General features: G+C 40.2%; 1 protein-coding gene across 1 annotated transcript in view; it reads left to right on the forward strand.

The window, feature by feature from the left end:
- The window catches only part of LOC140232912 (uncharacterized), a 55,421-nt gene extending 37,467 nt beyond the window's left edge, over window positions 1–17,954 (forward strand). Inside the window, exons 3-5 of the mRNA XM_072313024.1 lie at window positions 10,313–10,418; window positions 12,500–12,598; window positions 13,362–17,954. Of these exons, the coding sequence (XP_072169125.1) occupies window positions 10,313–10,418; window positions 12,500–12,557 (164 nt within the window). The 3' untranslated portion in view covers window positions 12,558–12,598; window positions 13,362–17,954. The remainder of the gene's footprint in view (window positions 1–10,312; window positions 10,419–12,499; window positions 12,599–13,361) is intronic.
- The last annotated feature ends 4,176 nt before the right edge of the window (window positions 17,955–22,130 follow it).

The following is a 22,130-nucleotide window of genomic DNA, read 5'->3' on the forward strand; positions in this document are numbered from 1 at the left end:
GAGATATCCAAAGCACCAAAGCCAGTTATTTTATCATGAACGGGGCCCCAGACAGTAGCCCCAAAGTGCCCCCCCCCCTCTCCTCATACACACACATACACACACACACACACACACACACACATTAGTTTCATTCAGCTGAAAAGGGTAACGGCTAATTTCTTTTGCAATGGAAGTAGTATCCATCAGAGATATCCAAAATACCAAAGCCAGTTATTTTATCCTGTATGGGGCCCCGCACAGTATAGCCCCAAACATGGGTAATTTCTTTTGCACTGGAAGAAGTACCTATCAGAGATATTCAACACACCAAGGCTAGTTATTTTATCCTGCACAGAGCCCCAGACAGTAGCTCCACAGTGTCCCATCCATTATACATGTACTGTGAATCAGTTGAAAATGGTTTTACAAATTCTTTTGTAACGTTAATATCAGGGCCTACTGAACAGAGATATCACGAACACTAAAGCAAGTCATCTTATCCTGTATACGGGGTCCCATAGGTTACAGTAGCAAAACACTCAAGAAATTTTCAAAAGAAGCATACTTCTGTATAGTGCACAACCAAGATGACCATATTACGAAAACCAGTCATTTCATCTTGAACTGGGCCCAGGTTACAGTAGCCATAAAAGTGCCCCTCCCCCACATAATTATAATGACATCATTTAGCTGAAAAGAGTCATAGTTGTTTTTCTTTTACAATCGAAGTAGGCCTTAGTTTACATCATAGATACCCAAAACATCAAAGCCAGTTAGGTTTTCACAGCCAATTTCGCACTTTTGTTGGTTCATTTGGTAGAAGGTTCGAATTCGTAAAATGGGTATTCAAATTGGCTGGTACCCTACGTTCATTCAAATTCGCCTTGACTTGCCGAAAAGGGTATTTCAGTCATTAAATTTCGCGAAAGACAGTAAAATTCCAAACGTGTTCATTCAAATTCAAATCATGCTATTGCTTTGTTTCAGATCATTTTAACATGTCTTTCTTTGTGTGTTTTCGTTTCATCTATAAATTACTGTTATAAAGCAGTAAAAGTATCATATTTCTTATCTAGTATAACTGGATTTGGTTGTTCTGTAGCCAGACTGGTAACGCTCCTTCTCTTTCATATACATGTCATTATAGGCCTTTACGTGTACCAGTAATGCAGATTAACTTCATTTTTTATAGTCATGACAGCACAATAGATACAGACGTATATCTCTAGAATACATAGAAAGAATTATTAAAAAAAAAAAACAACATTTGAGGATCATAACCTTGACTTCTTGGAACTGGCCGACTGCTCGTAATAAAGCGCTCGTAACGGCCAGATAATTTGTGGCTTCTTACTTCTTTGGATTCAAAAAGCACGTTAAAAAAAATGGTGTCAAAGTCTCTTAAACGAATACGAAAACATGAAATGCTATGATGCTTACAAAACAATAACTACGACGAAAGAAAATAAGGAAAGAGGCCAAGCATGAACATATCTGTTTAATTGACTGCAGAACATGTTAAATTAGATGGCCAGAAATCAATTTGAATGAACGAGCGCAGCATGTAATCACGTGACTATATCATTATGAATTTATGAATGAACGGATAGTGGAATGGTACTTGTCTTATATATGGATTTCAGTTGAAAAAGTGTTATTTAGAATAAGGCTAGAGGTAATGTGAATGTTTCAAAATAAATTTGAATGAAGAGATTAATATGACATTGAACTACCATGTCATCTAGGCGAAATTTTTGCTAAATTTAATTCAACATTAAAGAATTCGATTAAAAGAGGTGCGATATTGGCCCGGATGCAGGGCCCTTGACAGGTATAGCCCCAAGGTATTCCCATCCCATATGAATTAATTGTTTTTAGGTGAAAAGAGTCATGTATGCCTATTTTCCTTGGCAGTGGAATTAACAGCTGAGATACGTAAAACACAAACCCATCCAGTTAAGGGGCCCCCAGCCAGTAGCTGGAAAGTGCTCCCGTATATATTTTATTCTAAGTGAAAGAATCACTGCTATAATTTCTTTTGCAATGGAAGTAGTACTCAAGGAGGTATCAAAAACACCGAAACCAGTTATATAGCTGTACGGGGCCCCACGGAGTGTTCCTAAAGTGTCCCCACATGTAATTCCACTATCAAGATCTGCATCCCGATCTATTCAATCTGTCAGATCGGGATAGAGCGGCAAAAGTGTACGGGGACCGGGAGCATCATAGCAGCAGCGTTTGGGTGATGGGGTTGGATCTGGCAATTTTACAGATCGGGAAGAAATTTTGAACTGGTTCAAAATTTCTTCCTCATCTCCCCATCAAGATTGACCTATTTTGAATCGTAGCTCAAACGGGGAGAGAGCAGTGACAGTGTAAATACCGCGGGATGAGCGTAACAATATCAGGTTTTTCTGACCGTAGTAACAGCGGCACAAGAACGGGAAATATAGTCTAAACTAGACACCGACGACATGGTCCCGCTGCTGCGCGGCTTTCTTGATCAAAGCACGACCTTCCCGCTTTAACGATGCTCTCACTAAGTTCTCTACTCTCGTATAAACTCAAGGCCTGTTCCTATGACGCTTCATTCCTGCTTCGATAACGCTGTTGGCCGCTTTAGCTACGCTGTTCCTACGCTTTCCCAGACTCAATTATGCACGTCTTCCGCTCTCGCCGCTCTAAAATCGAACGTGGCCGATACTCTGGAAAATGTTTGCCAGAACAGCAAAACTGATGATGATGAGGAGGAGGCGTTGTCGTTGTCGCGAAAATGAAGACGAAGGAGTGCATATTTAAGAAGAAATGTATGCAAACAATAAAGAGAATAAAGCAAAACACTTTGGAGCTACTGTACGGGACCCCGTGCTGGATAAAATATCTGACTTTGGTATTTTGATATCCGATAGATACTACTTCCATTGCAAAAGAAATTAGCCGTGACCCTTTTCGGCTGAATGAAACCAATCTATGTGTGTGTGTGTGTGTGTGTGTGTGTGTGTGTGTGTGTGTGTGTGTAGGGGGCACTTTGGGGCTACTGTCTGGGGCCCCGTACAGGATAAAATAACTGGCTTTAGTGCTTTGGATATCTCTGATGAGTACTACTTCCGATTGCAAAAGAAAGTAGCCGTGACCCTTTTCAGCTGAATAAAATCAATGTGTGTGTGTGTAGGGGGGGGGGGAGGGGGAGGGGGTAAGGGGGCAATTTGGGGCTACTGTCTGGGGCTACTGTCTGGGGCCACATGCAGGATAAAATAACTGGCTTTGGTATTTTGGATTTCTCTGATGGGTACTAATTCCATTGCAAAAGAAATTAGCCGTGACCCTTTTTCAGCTGAATGAAACTATTGTGTGAGTATGTATGTTGGGGGGGGGGGCACTTTGGGGCTACTGTCTGGGGCCCCGTACAGGACAAAATAACTGGCTTTAGTGTTTTGTATGTCTCTGATGGGTACTACTTCCATTGCAAATGAAATTAGCCGTTACTCTTATCAGCTGAATAAAGTCAATGTGTGTGTAAAAGAATCACTGCTATAATTTCTTTTGCAATGGAAGTAGTACTCAAGGAGGTATCAAAAACACCGAAACCAGATAGCTGTACGGGGCCCCACGGAGTGTTCCTAAAGTGTCCCCACAATAAAATTCCACTATCAAGATCTGCATCCCGATTTATTCAATCTGTCAGATCGGGATAGAGCGGCAAAAGTGTACGGGGACCGGGAGCATCGTAGCAACAGCGTTTGGGTGATGGGGTTGGATCTGGCAATTTTACAGATCGGGAAGAAATTTTGAACTGGTTCAAAATTTCTTCCTCATCTCCCCATCAAGATTGACCTATTTTGAATCGTAGCTCAAACGGGGAGAGAGCAGTGACAGTGTAATTACCGCGGGATGAGCGTAACAATATCAGGTTTTTCTGACCGTAGTAACAGCGGCACAAGAACGGGAAATATAGTCTAAACTAGACACCGACGACATGGTCCCGCTGCTGCGCGGCTTTCTTGATCAAAGCACGACCTTCCCGCTTTAACGACGCTCTCACTAAGTTCTCTACTCTCGTATAAACTCAAGGCCTGTTCCTATGACGCTTCATTCCTGCTTCGATAACGCTGTTGGCCGCTTTAACTACGCTGTTCCTACGCTTTCCCAGACTCAATTATGCACGTCTTCCGCTCTCGCCGCTCTAAAATCGAACGTAGCCGATACTCTGGAAAATGTTTGCCAGAACAGCAAAACTGATGATGATGAGGAGGAGGCGTTGTCGTTGTCGCGAAAATGAAGACGAAGGAGCACATAATTTTAAGAAGAAGAAGAGATGCAAACAATAAAGAGAATAAAGCAAAACACTTTGGAGCTACTGTACGGGACCCCGTGCTGGATAAAATATCTGACTTTGGTATTTTGATATCCGATAGATACTACTTCCATTGCAAAAGAAATTAGCCGTGACCCTTTTCGGCTGAATGAAACCAATATATATATATATATATATATATATATATATATATATATATATATATATATATATATATGTGTGTGTGTGTGTGTGCGTGTGTGTGTGTGTGTGTGTGTGGGGGGGGGCACTTTGGGGCTACTGTCTGGGGCCCCGTACAGGATTAAATAACTGGCTTTAGTGCTTTGGATATCTCTGATGAGTACTACTTCCGATTGCAAAAGAAAGTAGCCATGACCCTTTTCAGCTGAATAAAATCAATGTGTGTGTGTGTGGGGGGGGGGGGGGGGGAGGGGGAGGGGGTATAAAGGGGGCAATTTGGGGCTACTGTTTGGGGCTACTGTCTGGGGCCCCATGCAGGATAAAATAACTGGCTTTGGTATTTTGGATTTCTCTGATGGGTACTAATTCCATTGCAAAAGAAATTAGCCGTGACCCTTTTTCAGCTGAATGAAACTATTGTGTGAGTATGTGTGTTGGGGGGGGGGGGGGCACTTTGGGGCTACTGTCTGGGGCCCCGTACAGGACAAAATAACTGGCTTTGGTGTTTTGTATGTCTCTGATGGGTACTTCCATTGCAAATGAAATTAGCCGTTACTCTTATCAGCTGAATAAAGTCAATGTGTGTGTGTGTTTGTACGTAGGGCTTATAGGGGGTGGGGCACTTTGGGGCTACTGTCTGGGGCCCCGTGCAAGATAAAATAGCTGGCTTTGGTGTTTTGGATATCTCTGATTGGTACTCCTTCCATTGCAAAAGAAATTAGCCGTGACTCTTTTTAACTGAATAAAATCAATGTTTGTGTGTGTTTGTACGTAGGCCTATGGGGGGTGGGGCCCTTTGGGGCTACTGTCTAGGGCCCCGTACAGGATAGAATAGCTGGCATTGGTGTTTTGGATATCTCTGATGGGAACTACTTCCATTGCAAAAGAAATTAGCCGTGACCCTTTTCAGCTGAATAACACCATATTTGTGGGGCCCTTTGGGGCTACTGTCTGGGGCCCCGTACAGGATAAAATAGCTGGCATTGCTGTTTTCATGATAAGTACACCCAAAGGAACAATATCCGCCAACTTTTGTCCGTGACCCCCTTCGGCTGAATAAATCCATTTTTCGGGGTCCCTTTTTGTGGTCCCTAGGCTTACGGTACAGGATGTGACTTGCCAGCAATTCATTTTGTTGACCCTTGGCCACATCCTTACATGATGAGACCATCAAAAAGTGTGACCCTTTTCAGCTGAATAAATCTTCTGGGCCCCCGGTCTATCATGGCATTACGTACTTCTAATCTTACACTGGTGCGGCAAGCACACATGCTGTAGGTTTATTTTGTGCTCTCTTTATTTTCAGCATATGAATACATTATCATCATCAATAGCATTTTTTTTTTTAATTACATGCGATGGTTTCCACAAGCAAGTAAATATTGAACTGAATATTGATTCCCAAATAAGCCATAATCATGATGTGCTTGATACCCCCATGAAAGCTACATAAGCCCTTGATAGTGGCTGACATTTGTCAGTATGGTGAGGGCTTAAGGAGCTACTCTGATAAGGTTAAAGGGAAGATAAACCCCAAGAGCAATGTGCATTGAGTGAAAGCAGCAACATTAGTAGAACACATCAGTGAAAGTTTGAAGAAAATCGGGCAATCGATGCAAAAGTTATGAATTTTTAAAGTTTTGATGTTGGAACCGCTGGATGAGGAGACTACCAGAGGTTATGACGTATGAGTGGACAACAATACCAAGAAAATACAAAGAAAATACTACAAAAATCCATTTTTCATGAAAATTACAAATTCCATCAACTTCATATTGACGTATGTTAAGGGTAGCAATTATTCCCCCTGCTTTCTGAAAGTGGTTGGTCCATTACTCTTTCATAATTCTAGAAAAGTGAATTTTTGTTGAATTTCCTTTATATTTTCTTTGTATTGTTGTCCACTCATACGTCATATCCTCTAGTAGTCTCCTCGTCCAGCGGTTCCAACACCAAAACTTTAAAAATTCATAACTTTTGCATCGATAGTCCGATTTTCCTCAAACTTTCACTGATGTGTTCTGCTAATGTTGCTGCTTTCACTCAATCCACATTGCTCTTTGGGTTTACCTTCCCTTTAAGAAAGAGATATTCATGGTACTTGATCCTCCTTTCTTGCTTATATATGATAAACACAGTCTATTGTTAAGATGGCAAACAAACCAGCAAAAAGGATAGCATAAAAAAACAACGACAAACAAACCAAAAAACATTCATATTTTCATATATTTCTGAAGTAGGTGGTATGCCTACTATGAAAGTATTCTGTCATATTTCAAGCTTGTTATCTGTATTTTTTTTAATATAAAAAGGACAATACTTATAAAAGTTTTCACTAGCTTTAGCCTTTGTGTGAGACCTGTGCAACCTAGCAACCAGAAAGAAATTGACAGAAGATATTCATATCATTTGCAATCCTTTTGGTAGGCTTCTTGAGCCAAATGATAAAGAATCTCAAAGACAGTATTGTCTACACTAATGGGTATGTAGACTGCACTGAGGGGAGTATCATGAGGTCAAGTTAACTTTGTGTTTTGTTTTTGTTTTATTTTTGTTTTCTTGGTGATATGTGAATGGCGGCTGTAAAATCGATTTGGCATTGTGATCCTAAAACCAACTAGAGAAACATTCTGAGAGCACAGACCTCCGCCGAGCAGGTTATTTCCACCACTAGGCCTCTGATCTTGCTCTTCCATAGAGATATCCACTCATATGCATGCTGAAAATAGACCTCTCTCCCAATGTAGAAGCCTTTTGTTACATCATCAACTTTCAGCTGCGCGGCGCCTCGCCCTAGCCCTTGTAGAAATTAGAGTGCACACTTTAGTGCGCGCATGCAAACCTCAAATACGCGCAGCTTGAACTCCCAAGTTTATTGACCGTACCTGCCAAAATAGAAAATCCTTCATTAAAAAAAAAATCCATAAAGAATTGCGGATGACTACCAAAATTTGATAATCTCTTACTTGTGTCATTTTTAACCTTCCGTGTAAGTTTCATCCAAATCTGAGCACAACTTTTTGAGTTATTTTGCACATGGACGAACAAACAAACCAACACCAATGAAAACATAACCTCCCTTCAATAGTGGAGGTAATAATTATATTGTGTAAATGGTCCTAATGGGGGTTTGCTTTCAGTTCATTTTTTTTTTCATCTTCTCAAAAATTAACATGTGTAACTGTCATCAAAAACTGAGGTTGGCTGACTTAAACAGGGGCTGTAGTGCCCAGTCACTTGGGGCCCTGAACTGAAGTAACTGCACTGTTCAACTCAGATTTCATGTGATTTGATGGTCACTATCTCTGTGACCCCAGTGATAATATAAAAGATATTTTATTGTAATAATTGAAATAGTAACATTCATACACTGTACATAGGAACAGTAATGACTGATTAAAGAGGTCCTGAATTGTTAAGGTTTGCATGTTTTTTGCTTTGTGTGATTACCTACTGTATGTAGCTGCAGTTGTCCTTATTGTCAAAACTCTATTAATTGCAGTAAGTTTAGTGAATGATAATACTGTCCTCTCATGACATGCACTGTCAAAACTCCCTCTTTATACTCATCTGGAGAGGTTTGTTCTGATTTATGGTTTCTACTAATATCAAAACTAAGATGGGGCAGAATACAACAAATGCCATTTAGTAAATACAAATGTGTGGTAGTCCAGGGTCTATTCTAATGCCCTGGGCAAAACAGATCCTACACTTTAGTATCAATATGCACAATGACCAGGCTGTTGTCATGGAAGGTCAACTTGCGATTAAAGGCTTTTTTTTTTTTTTTTTTTTTTTTTTGCTACTGCCCCATTTGTGGCTTTAATGCCCCATGAAGAGATTAATGGCAGCAGTGCAAGGAACAAAAGTCAAAGGGAAACGCTGTGTTACGCAGAAGCAAACTTCTGATTGGCGGGGTTCAGGTTCTGTTGTGCCCCATCCGTCTCGGAGGGTTCAAGATAAAGGGAGGAATAACTCTCGAAATTAAAGGGAAATGCTACTCAATGTTCAAGTTGACTTTGGTTTGAAGAGTGAAGAGGATTAAATGGAACAGTTTGAGTTTCAATGAAACAAAACAGTGTCAAAGTTTTGGAATTTTGGTGCAGGTTCATTTTCACTTTTGCAAAATGATGATATAATTTCGAATTTGTGCAAATCATGTTTGCATGTACATGCACAAGAATGTGTTGTCATGCATGTGTACCTTGTGACCACAACTCATATTGATTTGAGTCATGAAAATGTCATAAGATTATTATTATTATTATTTTGTGGGGGGCTGGGGAAGTCAGTAATTCATTAACTACATGACCCCTTGTACAAAGTTATAATTTCAGCATCAATTCATCAGTCCTTTGATTCCCATTATGATTTGATACAAAGAATACAAATTGTATATTTTTGTAGTGAATTTCTTTGAAAATTTTGATTTCAGTGAATATTTGGGTGAGAGTAAATGTGAGGTGTATGAGGCTGTACAACATTGATGCATTGTGTATGATTTGTGTGCCTATGGGACTGTGTTTGATATCACTATTTGATGCATTGTATATGATTTGTGTACTTATGGGACTGTGTCTGATATCACTATTTGATGCATCACGCGTTACTCCGAGGTACCACGTTGTGTAGCGCCACCTCACATCCACTCAGAGGACAGCCTCAGAGAAATGCATGCACTGTATGTGCGTGTACATAGTCATTCCCATGCCACTGCATGTTACATTGTACATGCATACTACATATGCATGCATGGTACGCTGTGCTAGCAATAGCATGTGCTTCCTTGCAGTGCAGTGTAGTGGGTATAAGCATGCACTATCTCCAGCACCAAAATAATTTCCACTTTTTAGCAACCCAGGGTACAACCTTAAAAAAAAAAAATAATAATAATTCAACAAAATGGCTGATTTTTATTTGGTACCCCGGGATACCATTTATGTCATCATTTAATGAAAATGATTTTATGTAAACCTACACAGTTCTGTCTTTGTGTGGTTTTACTCCAGTCCTCCATGTGCATGGAGGTATTTACTCTTTGTGTGAAATGTTTCAATACTCCACTGTGAAGGATGCCAGAACAGCATAATATGTTTTTTTGATTGTCTGTCCATCAGTCAGTTTGTCCAAGAATTCATTAATTGCAATTTCTGAGAAAAGCAAATAATTCAGTGGGTTTTCTCTGTACCTGGCTGTAGTGTCGCCAGTTTGAAAATTTGATATAGATTTAGCAGTCTAATATAGGCTTATGATAATTTCCAATCATACAGGAACACAACAAAGTTTGTTTGTTTGTTTCATTTTCCATCAGAGAAGATGATTGGATATCCAATATTCAACTGCACTAGCTGGTCTTCCATGGGGTCCAGTTGGATTTGAGGCAGACCACTTCACCAGTTTATGTACACCCTGCTCTTTGCAATGAATAAATGAAATGGGGTCTTTACAAATCTGCATGAATTGTGACTCTCTCACACACAGGACCCCCATTTTATGTCCTGTCACAGGGGCAGAGTATTTTGCCTCTTACTAGAGGTGATGGTATAATTACGTTATTGCTCAGCTAGAACTCGGGGAATGGCACCCATGCCATTTGAATCGGGAGGCAGATGCATTACTGACTGAGCCGAATCGCCTCCCTGAAATGACGAGAATGTTGTACTCTACCTCATGAAATACTACCAATGAATATTTAAAACTCTACTAGAGAGGTATATACACACCAAACAAGAGACATCTGGTTTCTGGGGCTTGGATTAGTGAGAGTAATTATGATCATTGCCATGGTAACAACATGATTGTCCTTTCCTCTCTTTTTTTCATTACCCTCTGCAGAAGACGTACTGACCATGGACTCAGGGGAGTGCGTAATATGCCTAGAAGATATGCTGCAGGGAGATACCATTGCAAGACTACCATGCCTTTGCATTTATCACAAAAGGTAATGCTCACCCATCAAGGGGTACAAGACCGCTACCCTGTTGAATTCAGTTTAGATTAGAGGGGAAGGTTTGATGTGATTCATATGAGCCACTATCTTTATGAAGTACACATCTACTTACTAGACAGAGACAAGTTTGCTTTACAATTGTAGTTACCCCAAAATGAAAATGGAGGGGGAACAATCAAAGATACTCTGGCATGTATTTCCACATCGATTTTTGTAAAGTGGATCATATTCCCTGTAAATGATGAGAAATCACAATTTCACCTCTCACATGTGACTGAAAACATGAACAGGACTGATCTCTGATACAGGGGTACATTGTATGTGATTCAGTACATTGACAGGTCATTTAGTTGATCATATAATTTGTGTGCAGCATTTACTCTTGTTTTCATAACTATCAATGTGCACACTTCTTATGATTTCCATTATGATGCATGTTGGTTAGGTCAGGGAGGTGGGCCACCTCCCTGGTTAGGCGCTTCACTTGTTTTCAAAGCAGCATAACACATAAATTTGCGTGATGGAACAATTTATGGAATATAGGATGTTCAAACAAAGGATGTTCAAACAAAGAATGAACCTGTGTATAGACCAATGGTCCGTCAATTAACACTTTGCAGGCATCCATTTCCATATCTTGTACCGGTACTGGATGCATTGACAACTTTTTTTTTTCCTCTCTCTCTTGATAATTGCTACATTATACCAGGCTTAGTTTGCAGTCAGGTGAATGTGCAAGCAAGCACCATTTATAAGGATCACATGTATAATCATTACATCATGAATGCTTATCGCAGTGAATTCAAAAATAAAAGTCAACATGCCTGATTATGCAAATTACCTTTTTCTGCTCATGCACAATTGGAACTGTGAACTGGCTTGTCAGTGGATGTGTACCATTGTCCAAAGCTGTGTTCTGAAGATGAAGCTACCCCTACTCCATGCTTCCAGTACATGTAGATTCCATGAAAGGACAAAGTAGATGTTTCATTCATATTTTTGTGTATAGTAGAAAACGTAGCTTGTTGACATTTTGAAGTTTTCACATATATGCGAACATTTGTAACAGTGATATTGCTCACAACTACACATACGCAAATTAGATGTGGATGTGATGTCATTACATAAAAACCCTCCCCCATTGGGTGGTGCCAAAAAAGATATAGAAAAGATGTTTTTGGATGATGATGCAGTAGCTACAAACCTTTCCCTTTTAAAGGCACTGTAAAAGTGGATATTTTCGCGCGACTAATTTTTCATGCTTGGCCGTATCAGAAAACTTTCGCGTGTTTTTAATTCTGCGGAATCGAGACAACAAGTACTGGAACATATGGCATGCAAAAATATTTGCGTGCTTTTATTTTCACGCTAGCTTCTCGTTGCGCGAAATGCGCGAAAATTTCAACACTGCGAAAATTTCCATTTTTACAGTATGCTTCCTGTAAAGTTAACTACAACTTTGATAAATTTGATGCCAAAGATGTGGTTCACTTCTGGCTTCATAGAAACAGAAAACAGAACTGAATTTAGTGAAAGAAAGTGTGCAGGTGGAAGGACACTTTGCTCTCTTGGATGAGGAAGTACTTTTCTTGTAGTTTACAATGTCATATGGATGGTACAGTACATCTATGATCCTGCTCTACTACTTTCAGTTTCATTGATTTGCATCACCCTGTGGTGAGACCACAACATTTTTGTTTTCATCTCCTAAGTGTATACTTGTAAAATCAGAAACATTCACTGCGGAAACTTTCTTGAATTGGAGCCAATAGCCTTTTTTATGGCATTAAACTTTCGTGAATTTTAACTGGCACTCATGCATAGTGTACAGACAAAACCTCTTTACTTTCTTGAAAGCTCCTCACAAAATTGATGAAAGTGTCATGCAAGTGAAAATTTCTTGTGTTTCAACATTTCCATCAAACATGGAAATGACGATATCAGCTGTCCATGATGAAATGGCTTCTTCAATTGGCTTGCAAGTTTTGGGCTGTTACATTTTAATTGGGTAATAGTTCGATATTCCTGCCGCCAACACTTGTATATATGTTTATTTCTTCCTTTTCTTGCAGCTGTATTGACAGTTGGTTTGAGAGGAATCGGTCGTGCCCCGAACACCCGAATGACTAGCAGGAAAAGGAGTGTGTGTGACTGGCATCTAGTGCAGTAAGGTAAGCCTGTCGACTGACGAGGTCCATTTCCTTTTACAGGCACTCTTCAAGGGCACTACTTAAAAGGCTGCTTTGTGGTCCTTGTCATATGTCAAAGCAAACTGGTCAGCAAACTTTTACTCTTCTTTCACAATCAGATTTTATGAAGAAGTCTTGATGTCTGAAACGTGCTGTACAGAAACCAAATCATTGTTGTTGTTATTATTATTATTATTATTATCATCATTATTATAATTGTACAGTTGTACTGTGTATGACCCATGGAAACCAAATGTCCATTTACATGTATGGATCAATTAAGACTCTTATTCTGAATTTGTTGATCTGTTCAGGTTTTGCTCAGTGTACATACATGTAAGTATAGAGTGTCAACAGTCAGCAGCATTTTTAAAAAGGCAAATTTTGTTTTACTAGATTGGCTTAAAAATGTGACAAGCATGTAAATACTTACTGTAAAACGAGGAATGTTCGCGTGCATTTTAATTTCGCGAATTTCGCGAGCGCCAAGATTCGTGAAATTAAAATGCACGCGAAATTTCTTATCTACACTATATGCATTGAACACAAGTGGCTATTCGCAAAAATTTCTTGCCACGAAAAAGGCTGTCGGCTCCAATTCGTGAAAATTTTGTGCCATGAATATATCATGTTTTACAGTATACTTTTACTGTAGCATTTTAATTGTGGCAACCAGCATGATTGATAAATTCATGGATACAAAACATTTGAATTCTTCCTTTATTTTTTTCCCCTTTTCATGCAGATTATCATCATCAACTCATCATTTCAACAGAGGCCTTTTCTGAAGTATCTCAAGCTATCTTCCAAGACGTCTTTAATAGCACCGAGTAGGAGTAGCCCAGTCGGAGTCTCCTCAGAGGAATGCTCTTTCTTTGGAATATTTCACTGTCAGTGGGGGAGATACTGGCACCCGTTCTCCTGTGGAAGAGGGGCGTGCCTGCCTTCTTACTAATAATCATGTGACACGTGCAGCAAGGATCAGGTGACACATGCAGTACGGATCAGGTGACCCAAGTTCTTTGTGGCAGTGCTTTGTAAGTGCGTGCACATCCAAACCCTGCCCAGCGTTGATGTATGTATTTGGCAGGATCGATAGAGCCACAGTTTTTGGAGCGAGTGGAGCGTTTAGCAAAGAGTTTTCCCCCTTCCGTGCTCGCCAATTGGCAAAACTTCTGTCGATACCCGGACCACGTGCATTGTCGCAGTCGCCTGATGATGAGGAGAACTTGCGTGAGATAATGAGTGAATCTTACTGCGGAGCTGTAGTGCAATGTTTTCTTCTTTTCTTTTTCTTTGATGAGAGGAAGCCCAAATCAGAGCAAGCAAGCACCATAATGTATGGAAGGCAGCGACATTTGGTGACACAATACTGTGTGTGTTCATTTTTACTTTTTGTCTTCAATATGGTAAAGAATGGGAGCAGCAATTTTTTAGCTTAGTGTCTTACTGCAGTTTTTATGTTGTGCACCAAGTGAGAATATAATTATGTGTGTCATTAAAATGAAACGCCATGTGTCAAGCGTCCATCGTAATCATTCAGAGGAATAATTTCTTGCGTTGCCATGGTGATGGTCAGCACTCTTTATGCCATTTGTGGGGAAATCCAACATGTGTGTGTGTGTGTGTGTGTGAAAGCAGCATCTGTTGGAAGCTACCAATCATAATAGAGCTATTAGCAGCAGGAGCAGGGAGACGGATTATGAGAGTGGAGTTTGCCGACATCAGAAGCAATGTGTGGGACACCCCTGTGAATCGGTGTGCGTCCAAATAACAACGAGAGAACTGAGGACAGTGAAGGTGTTCCTCCGCAATGTTGCATCCATCCTTAAATTGCTTGTTAGTTAAGTACATTATTAACTCTGCACATGTGTGTTTGTTATTCCCAATATGAAGGATTTCCTTCTTTTTCTTTTTTGTCGTAGGCGTACAATGCCATCATAAGAATAACGTACTTAGAAGAAAATCTTTCGATTTTGGTAAAGAGTTCTAATATCTCACCATGTTTGCCAGAATCTCAATGTATAGACAATGATCACGCTGTATGGTACACTATTGAAAAAGTAGTTTAAGTGCATCTGGAATTCCTTTAAGGGGTATTCAACCTTAGTGGCACCTTGTTTCTTGCTACATCTGTAGGTGCTTAAGATATCGCTGATTTCCCTTTTTCCTGTACGTTACATCACCAGACATGGTCTGGGGACCTGCCATGATAATAGTTCAGCAGTGCATTCAGCTCAATATCCAATGCTGGTAGTAGCCTCCTCAGTCCAGGCTCTTTGTAAGCTTGAACAGGCTTGAGCTAGACTCATCAGTCCAGATGCTTTGTCTGTCCGTGAACTTAAATCTAAACTTCAGTGCAAGGGGTACTGTCCACCATCACATGGACATATGCTTGTAATGCGTGCCATGGATATATGAGTAAAATGTGTAATTGGAGAATACCATGAATTACTACATCCACAATATTTTCCGAGTACTGCTTTCTTGCACAAATGATTGTACCATACACTGGGAATTTACATTGTCATGGCTTAACATGTATGGATCTGTGGTAAATAACATTGATTTGTTTGTGTGTTTGTTTGTTTGTTTTAAATCTAAAAAAAAATATACATCTGTCCAGTTGGAGTAAGAAAAAAGATGAACGTAATACATTCTTTATTGGTGCAATAAGTACAGTGTGGTGCATGCAGAGTTGAGACTGCTCAAATGCAGGAGTTTGTTTGTGGATGACAGACCAAAGCTTTGCCTGAAGTGAGATCCTTTTAAGTCTTGGCACCTGAGCAATAATGTGTTCTTGGAAGAAAGTGTTAACATACAGAATTTATGGCACAGAAATATAGCCAGGCAAAAATGTTCTCAAATTTTGTGTGAATGATTAAATTTACATTGGATGATTCTTTATCTCAAAAAATGCAGGGGACTATAAATGAGAAATTATATTGGAAGAAAACTCACAAACTGTGTACAAGACCTTGCATTTCAAATACTACATGTTACATTGTACTATTAAAGCACTGGCCTGATGAGACAGTGTGGGATGTATAGGCCATACTGCAGATGTCATCATTATGTATCACATTCTATCCTGTTTGTTCAGTACATTTTTGATTTATAACAGCCTATTACTGTGGCAACTTGGTAGCAGTGAATCTGATTAATGAAAGTCTGTGACATCACAAATGTTATCTTTGGTGTCTTTAGGAACAATTCCTTTCCTCACTTTTTTTTTCCCCTTCATATAGTTTACTGAGTAAACAAAATGTCTGGCAAAATTGGAAAAAAATCCACATCCCAAGGCCCTTGATCTCTGCAAGGAGCTGGAAGTATAGTGTCTACTTTTTTTAATAGCATTGTGAGCCTATATATTGATCACTCTTTTACCCATTAGGCCTTTAGGTAATTTAACTGCAGAAACTATCATATTGTCCTCACCAAATTGGCCACTCAGAATTTTACTGCGTATTGAATACTGGAGAAGACTAGATGGAACTGGTTTAAACTTGAGCAGTTCAGAAAGAAAACAACAGTTGGCAGTATGAGATAAAAATTTGGACAGTAATCTTTATTTTTTTTTTCGTCTAATTTTGCCAATTTAACAATTTAAATGTATTTGAAAATACTGCAACTGAAATGAAAAAAAAAATGGTTAATGACTAAACTGGAGATCAAATTAAAAGGAAGTTGTATTCAGACCTACAGACGTATATTACCAATAATAAATGCTAAGAGATGAAGCTGGCATCAAACCACAAAAATGCGATTCAGGAGACTAGATGGGATAAATTTCATTTGCCACTTCATGTTCAAGTCGCCTGTAATGAGTGAAATCAAACGAGAAATTGACAGGCATGTCCTCGAAATCAGAGACATAATGAGAAACGTATGAAATTTTACCGATTCACGTTTTCACTGAGCAGCGATATTGAATGGAACCACATATGCAAATAAGATGAGGTGATCATACCATCCCATCTCAACTCTCTTGTTTGATTTTACACAAATGTGTTTAAAAGCTGACTTTTGTTGTCTATACATTAGATTGCAACATCATAATCATTGTTTTCGATCAAGTACTTTTTCCTTGTTGCTTAATGGGGAAAATAAAATTTTAATAAGACAATGCTCTCGATGTGAAATTGCCCCTTTAATATATTCTCTTTCGTATGCTTTAGGCAATGAGAAATAGTGGTTCTGGTTGCAAAAGGGGATGTGATCACTTGTATTAATGTGCGTTCTACGTTCATTCCGTGCGGGTAATCATTGACTCATTGCGGCAGAATGGACCGAGTGAAGGTCTGTTTGGAACCGACCTACATTGTACGCAGCCGCATTAGCAATGTCTATGCATGCATGATGAGCCTGATCGTGCGGAGCGTGATTTCCATAGAGTCGGTTGCCATGGTAGCGCATTGTCCATTGTATGTTGATGTAGTAATATAATCATGTGACGTTCAAAAAGGGGGATGCGGTTGTTGACATGACATTGTAGTGTAACCGATATGCTAGCATCATCAGTAACTGCTCATTTCAGTGAATACAACACATGCTGTATCAGTGCAAACATATCCTACTTTGTGACGGTGTGGACTAGTTTTGATTTAACATCCCTCAGCCAGGAAATGCATGTACATGTCTTTTGATGAAGCAAAGGGTAGATAACAGGCCTGGCATGATCAGTATTCTATGTAAATGAAGGATAGTCCTAAAAAGGAAGAGAAAATGAAAGCAAGCAAACACAACAAACACCAATATGTGAGTCAAGCTGTATGGGGTGAGTATATTAAAGAGTATAAAGCTCCCGACTGCATCCATTTAGGGGATGATCTACATGCTAACATGAATGTGTTCCCACAACATGCTCACAGCTGGGCAAACACCACGATGATCCGTGTACATGGTTGTGCGCCAGCGGCACTGCGTGCCACTGACGCCTTTGCAAAAACCCAACGGTTCCCAATTAATTACCCATGTCAGCGTGTGTGTGATTGTGTGTGTATGCCATGTACTGTGGGCATCCGGAGGGGGCCTTTTCCTTTTCACCGAGGTCATTTTCTACCCCTGCATTGTTGCGAGATTGGTAACAGATTGTAAGTGGTTGGTCCAGAGACATTCCTGGCCACGATGGACGGTTCAAATTGGAAAATCAATTCCAATTTTTGTCCCAGCAGGCTAGGCATTAAACTGCTGCTAATGCATACATGTGCCACAGTAAGTGAGAAAAAAGCTGACATTATACACACATGTATATGGTAGATCTAGTGTCACGGTATTACTGCAATCATACTCTGTCAACCCTGTCATTGTTTCTTGTATGTCAAAATATACTGTTTTTCCAAGGAAACTCAACAAAAATCTCACGGATTGTGCTTGGTCATTATTGTGTTCCCCCCTAAAAAGTGAAAAAGAACAAAAAGGAAGAGACTTACTGCATATGGTGTAGGAGGTATAGAGTGTGTTTAATGTAGGGACTGATTCATGTTGACATTTAGTTCAGCCGATGGGTCCTCTTCAGCATTCATACATATGTACATGGCAGAGACTGGGATTGAAGGGATTTTAACATCAAAATTTAGATTTAACAAGCCAAGGAGCATATTGATTTTACATGCCATATTCTGTTTGAGTGTAAATGGGCCAAAATCAATACAGTTATCGGAACAGTTGGTGCATATTTTTCTCTCTACTGATTTTTTTGTTACTTTTTCTTTCATGCAATACCCTTGAAAAGTGATTGAGGCAGAATATATTAGGCCTGTTTTACCTTTCCCCGGAGGATGTGTTGCCTTAAATACCAATCCAGCCATGATGAATTCGATTTCTGGTGGAAGAAAGAGCTCAGAGGCCGATCAGTCAAACGGTGAATTGTCAACTCCATGGCACAGTGGCTGCATCTCCGCGAGCAGATGTCGTCTCTTAAAAAAGAAAAAAATCCAGTGGGTGTACATTACGTGCACCATGCCATGCATCAAATATTTCCACACACCTATTTTCGGGGGTCCTCTAGCGGTCGCTCCATTAAGTCGTCAGCGGAGGGAATGGTTTTGTTGTGAGCAGCCGTCCGACAGGACAGAGCGTAGGATTAGAATCATTTGCGACCTTAGCTGCAACCTTATCTTTGCTGCTATCTTCTTTTTCTCTTCTTCGCGAACTTGTTTTGCAGTCTCGACCTTCACCTCTTTTGCCTCCGCTACTACAACTCTATCCTTGACCATGACCTCAGTCGCATCTTTTTTACTTATATCTAAAATCTCATCATAAGGTATTGCCCCCTGCTCTGCATTATGATTGTCAGTGTCAAACTCTTCATCTTCTGTTATCTTTAATAATGTTTTGGGTTTGACACATGCATCATCATCTCTTATGTTTGGGGGGGGGGGGGGGGGTCCAATCTGCTGGGTCATGGTGGTCTGTGGGGTCCGGGCCAGTGCTGGGGCTCGCTGCATCTGGTTTGTCTGGTGACTCTTTGATGATCTCCATCACTTCATTTTTTTTAGTCAGGTCCTCTGCTGGACCTCTCTTCATCGCATCTTCTCCTTCTCTGCGGAGACTTTTGTCTTCCAGAATCTTCAGATGATGAAGAGGAAAAACTTGATCTTTCCTCCCTCTCTTCCCACTCCCCTTTTGTCCTCAAGCACTGATGATATATAATACAGGAAGAAAAAGAAAGTAAGCATTTGAACAAGAAAAATTCAGCATTAGGGATAGTTGACCATTTTATCAAAATCATTTTTTTGAAACTCTGAGATCGGTGAGGACATTCAGTGACACCCTGTCCCTCTCCTAACTTGTCCTGCCCGAGAGTATTTGTTTTTGTCGAAGGAAGAGATAGAGAGAGAGAGAGGATTAATGAGTGTATGAGAGAGGAGGGGAGGAGTAAGGAGAGGAGAGGTAATAGAAGTACGTTCAAAGACCCCTTCAGGGATGTAGGATTGATAGAAAGAAGAAAACATCTCCACCGACATGGTTCATGTCCTGTCCATCTGATGAAGAATGGCTTTGTGGCCCAGATGAAGTCAGTCAACACTTTCAAAATACCCTTCTCTTTGCTCCCCTCCGGATCACCCCACCCCTTTAAACCCTCTCCATGCACAGCCTCATCCAAATGCAGGCACTGTCTGAAATGGAAATTTTGCCTTTAAATTGGGAATTAGGCAATTAATTATATCACAATGCTCAGGCCTAATGCCAATCAAAATTATGAATGGAGAAATTCTGCTACTTCTTTTTATAATCGAATCTCTGAGATCTAATGTATTTATTGAAACAAAATCCAGATTTTTATTTTGTTGTTTCATGCCAAATTTAAATCTTGTAGCAAATTTGCAAGCTCAAACCTCTGAAAGTTTCATACGTTTCACAGTGAATATGATATCTACACATTTTAAGTTCTGTCAAGCAACATTTTTATTTTTTTTTTTCAGTAGAAGGTAGTGTGTTTCTTACTCTTTTTCACTTTAGCTGAAATATGGCATGGGAGGATTTGATGCAGAATATGAGGTATATGTTTCCACTGTACTCTTGTTCACTATTCCAAAGGCTAAGTGATATTCCATTTTCAAAAGTGTCATTTTTCTATCCTGGCTGTAAGGGGAAAAAATTATCAGGGTGGGGTAGGAAAGGGGATGGGGGAGTTATCCTGTGAAACAAATCAAGCGAGTTGATATAATGTGCAAGAAGTCCTCTTTCTTTGTGTGCTATTTTTTTTTCCCTCACAGGGTGGAGAGGGAGATAGCAGCCTGATTCTGTATCCAGGGAAATGAAATTCAATTTGAGCTATCGGTGTGGAAATGTTGCACATCTTGTGTGGTGGAAAAGCAGTCATGTTTTTTTGTTCTTGTTTTTTTTTCTGTGTGTACGTGCATACTTGCCATGCTGCTTTCTGGTTGTCGAGCAAATATCCGTGTGCAACATATGGCTTCTGTGTGATATGCATTTCGAGACGTAATGTGGAGCGTTTGACAATGCCTGCCTCGTAGATTAACATGGAAACTGCACTTAATGGGAGAAGTGATATGGATAAATTATTAATCACCCCCTAACCCCACCCCCCCCCCCCTTCAGTGAAGGTGATTGTAGAGACACGAGAGGGTAAATTTTTCCAAGCATATTGTGACAATATTCATCCCATTACCCCGCCACTCCCACTGGGCTCATATTCCATTGATACAATGTTCGTTCTGCGGTGCATCGCAGCCATCTTTGGTAAATTTCCCATAATTAGCCCTCATTTGACGGGGAAGGAGGGTGAGGGGGGAGGTTGGCGGGCATTGGTGATGAAATTGAAGAGCATTGCCCCTATTGTTCTGCAGCGCCCCCTGAGTGACACGTGCTTGTGCACGGCAAGCCTCGTGCTCCGTCATCCCTGAACCTTAACATATCATTAAGGCATCATCTCTGTTGGTATAATGCACATCATCGCCAGCAATTTTGCGGCTATTTTGCACGTACAAGTCCCAGCATGCCACTCGCAGGAGATGAGCTGATATTAGGAAGTGTCAAAACCACCTTCTCCCCTCCCCACCGTCAGAAAACAAAGATGCCACTTCTTTGAAACCTGTGTGATCACCAACTTCTAAGTGAAAATAGGAGGAATGCTACCAATAGTGTGATGAAGTGCAAGTTGTCGGAAGACCTATTCGGCTCCCCTAGTGAATATACTACAACTTGTGCTTATAGGGAATATAATGCAGCAGCACCACTATAGCTCTTCATTCAGGGAGCTCTCTCCCCCTCCACCCCCCCCCCTTTGCTTGAGTATTAAGGCCTACATGTGCTATAGTTTGGACATATTTCTCGCCAAGTCGGCCACAAGTCATCGTGCCATTCTTTGCTTCCTTCCTTTTCTGAACTCTAAGAGTCGCAAAGGAGGCTGGAATGGAAGTAATGAGCTGACTTCTGACTAATGTGTTGCGTAGCTAAAATACAGGTCTCTGCTGTTACATTAATGGTCTGTACTTTGTTCTGCTGATCTCTCTTCCATGGTTGTGATAGAAATTAGTGGTTCCCGTTGTCCCATATCTGTTCTTTGAACAGGGTACTGTGGATTACATTTATCCCCCCCCCCCCCCCCCCAACCCAATTGAAAACAGTGAAAGTAGCTTACCATAATTATACTCTGATGAACCAGTCAGGGGACTATCACTGTCCTTTGCAAGTCATCACCTAAAAGAAAAATATATGCACTGGAAAGTATATCTCTACCTTTGAATGGTTAAACATTTTCCCTGCTTTGAGCAGTGTTGCGTAATTTGCATGTACAGGGTGTATCAAAAGTGTGTAAAGTGTTCCAAATCTAATGTAGAGTTTCTCCCACAGAGAAAATGCAGGAGGCAGAAATGTAGACATTCTTTTATTGTGTCCGAATCCGGAAATCATGATTTGCATAGGAAATGTAATGGTGTGTCAATTCCTAGGAGAACTTTGCTGCTTTATTATTTTGTCATCAGCTGGGTGAACTCATTAATTCTGCACAAAGTCAGAAAAAAGTTGCAAATTTAAGAGAGAAATA

The sequence above is a fragment of the Diadema setosum genome, chromosome 9 (genome assembly GCF_964275005.1).
Source record: "Diadema setosum chromosome 9, eeDiaSeto1, whole genome shotgun sequence".
NCBI classification, from domain to species: domain Eukaryota; kingdom Metazoa; phylum Echinodermata; class Echinoidea; order Diadematoida; family Diadematidae; genus Diadema; species Diadema setosum.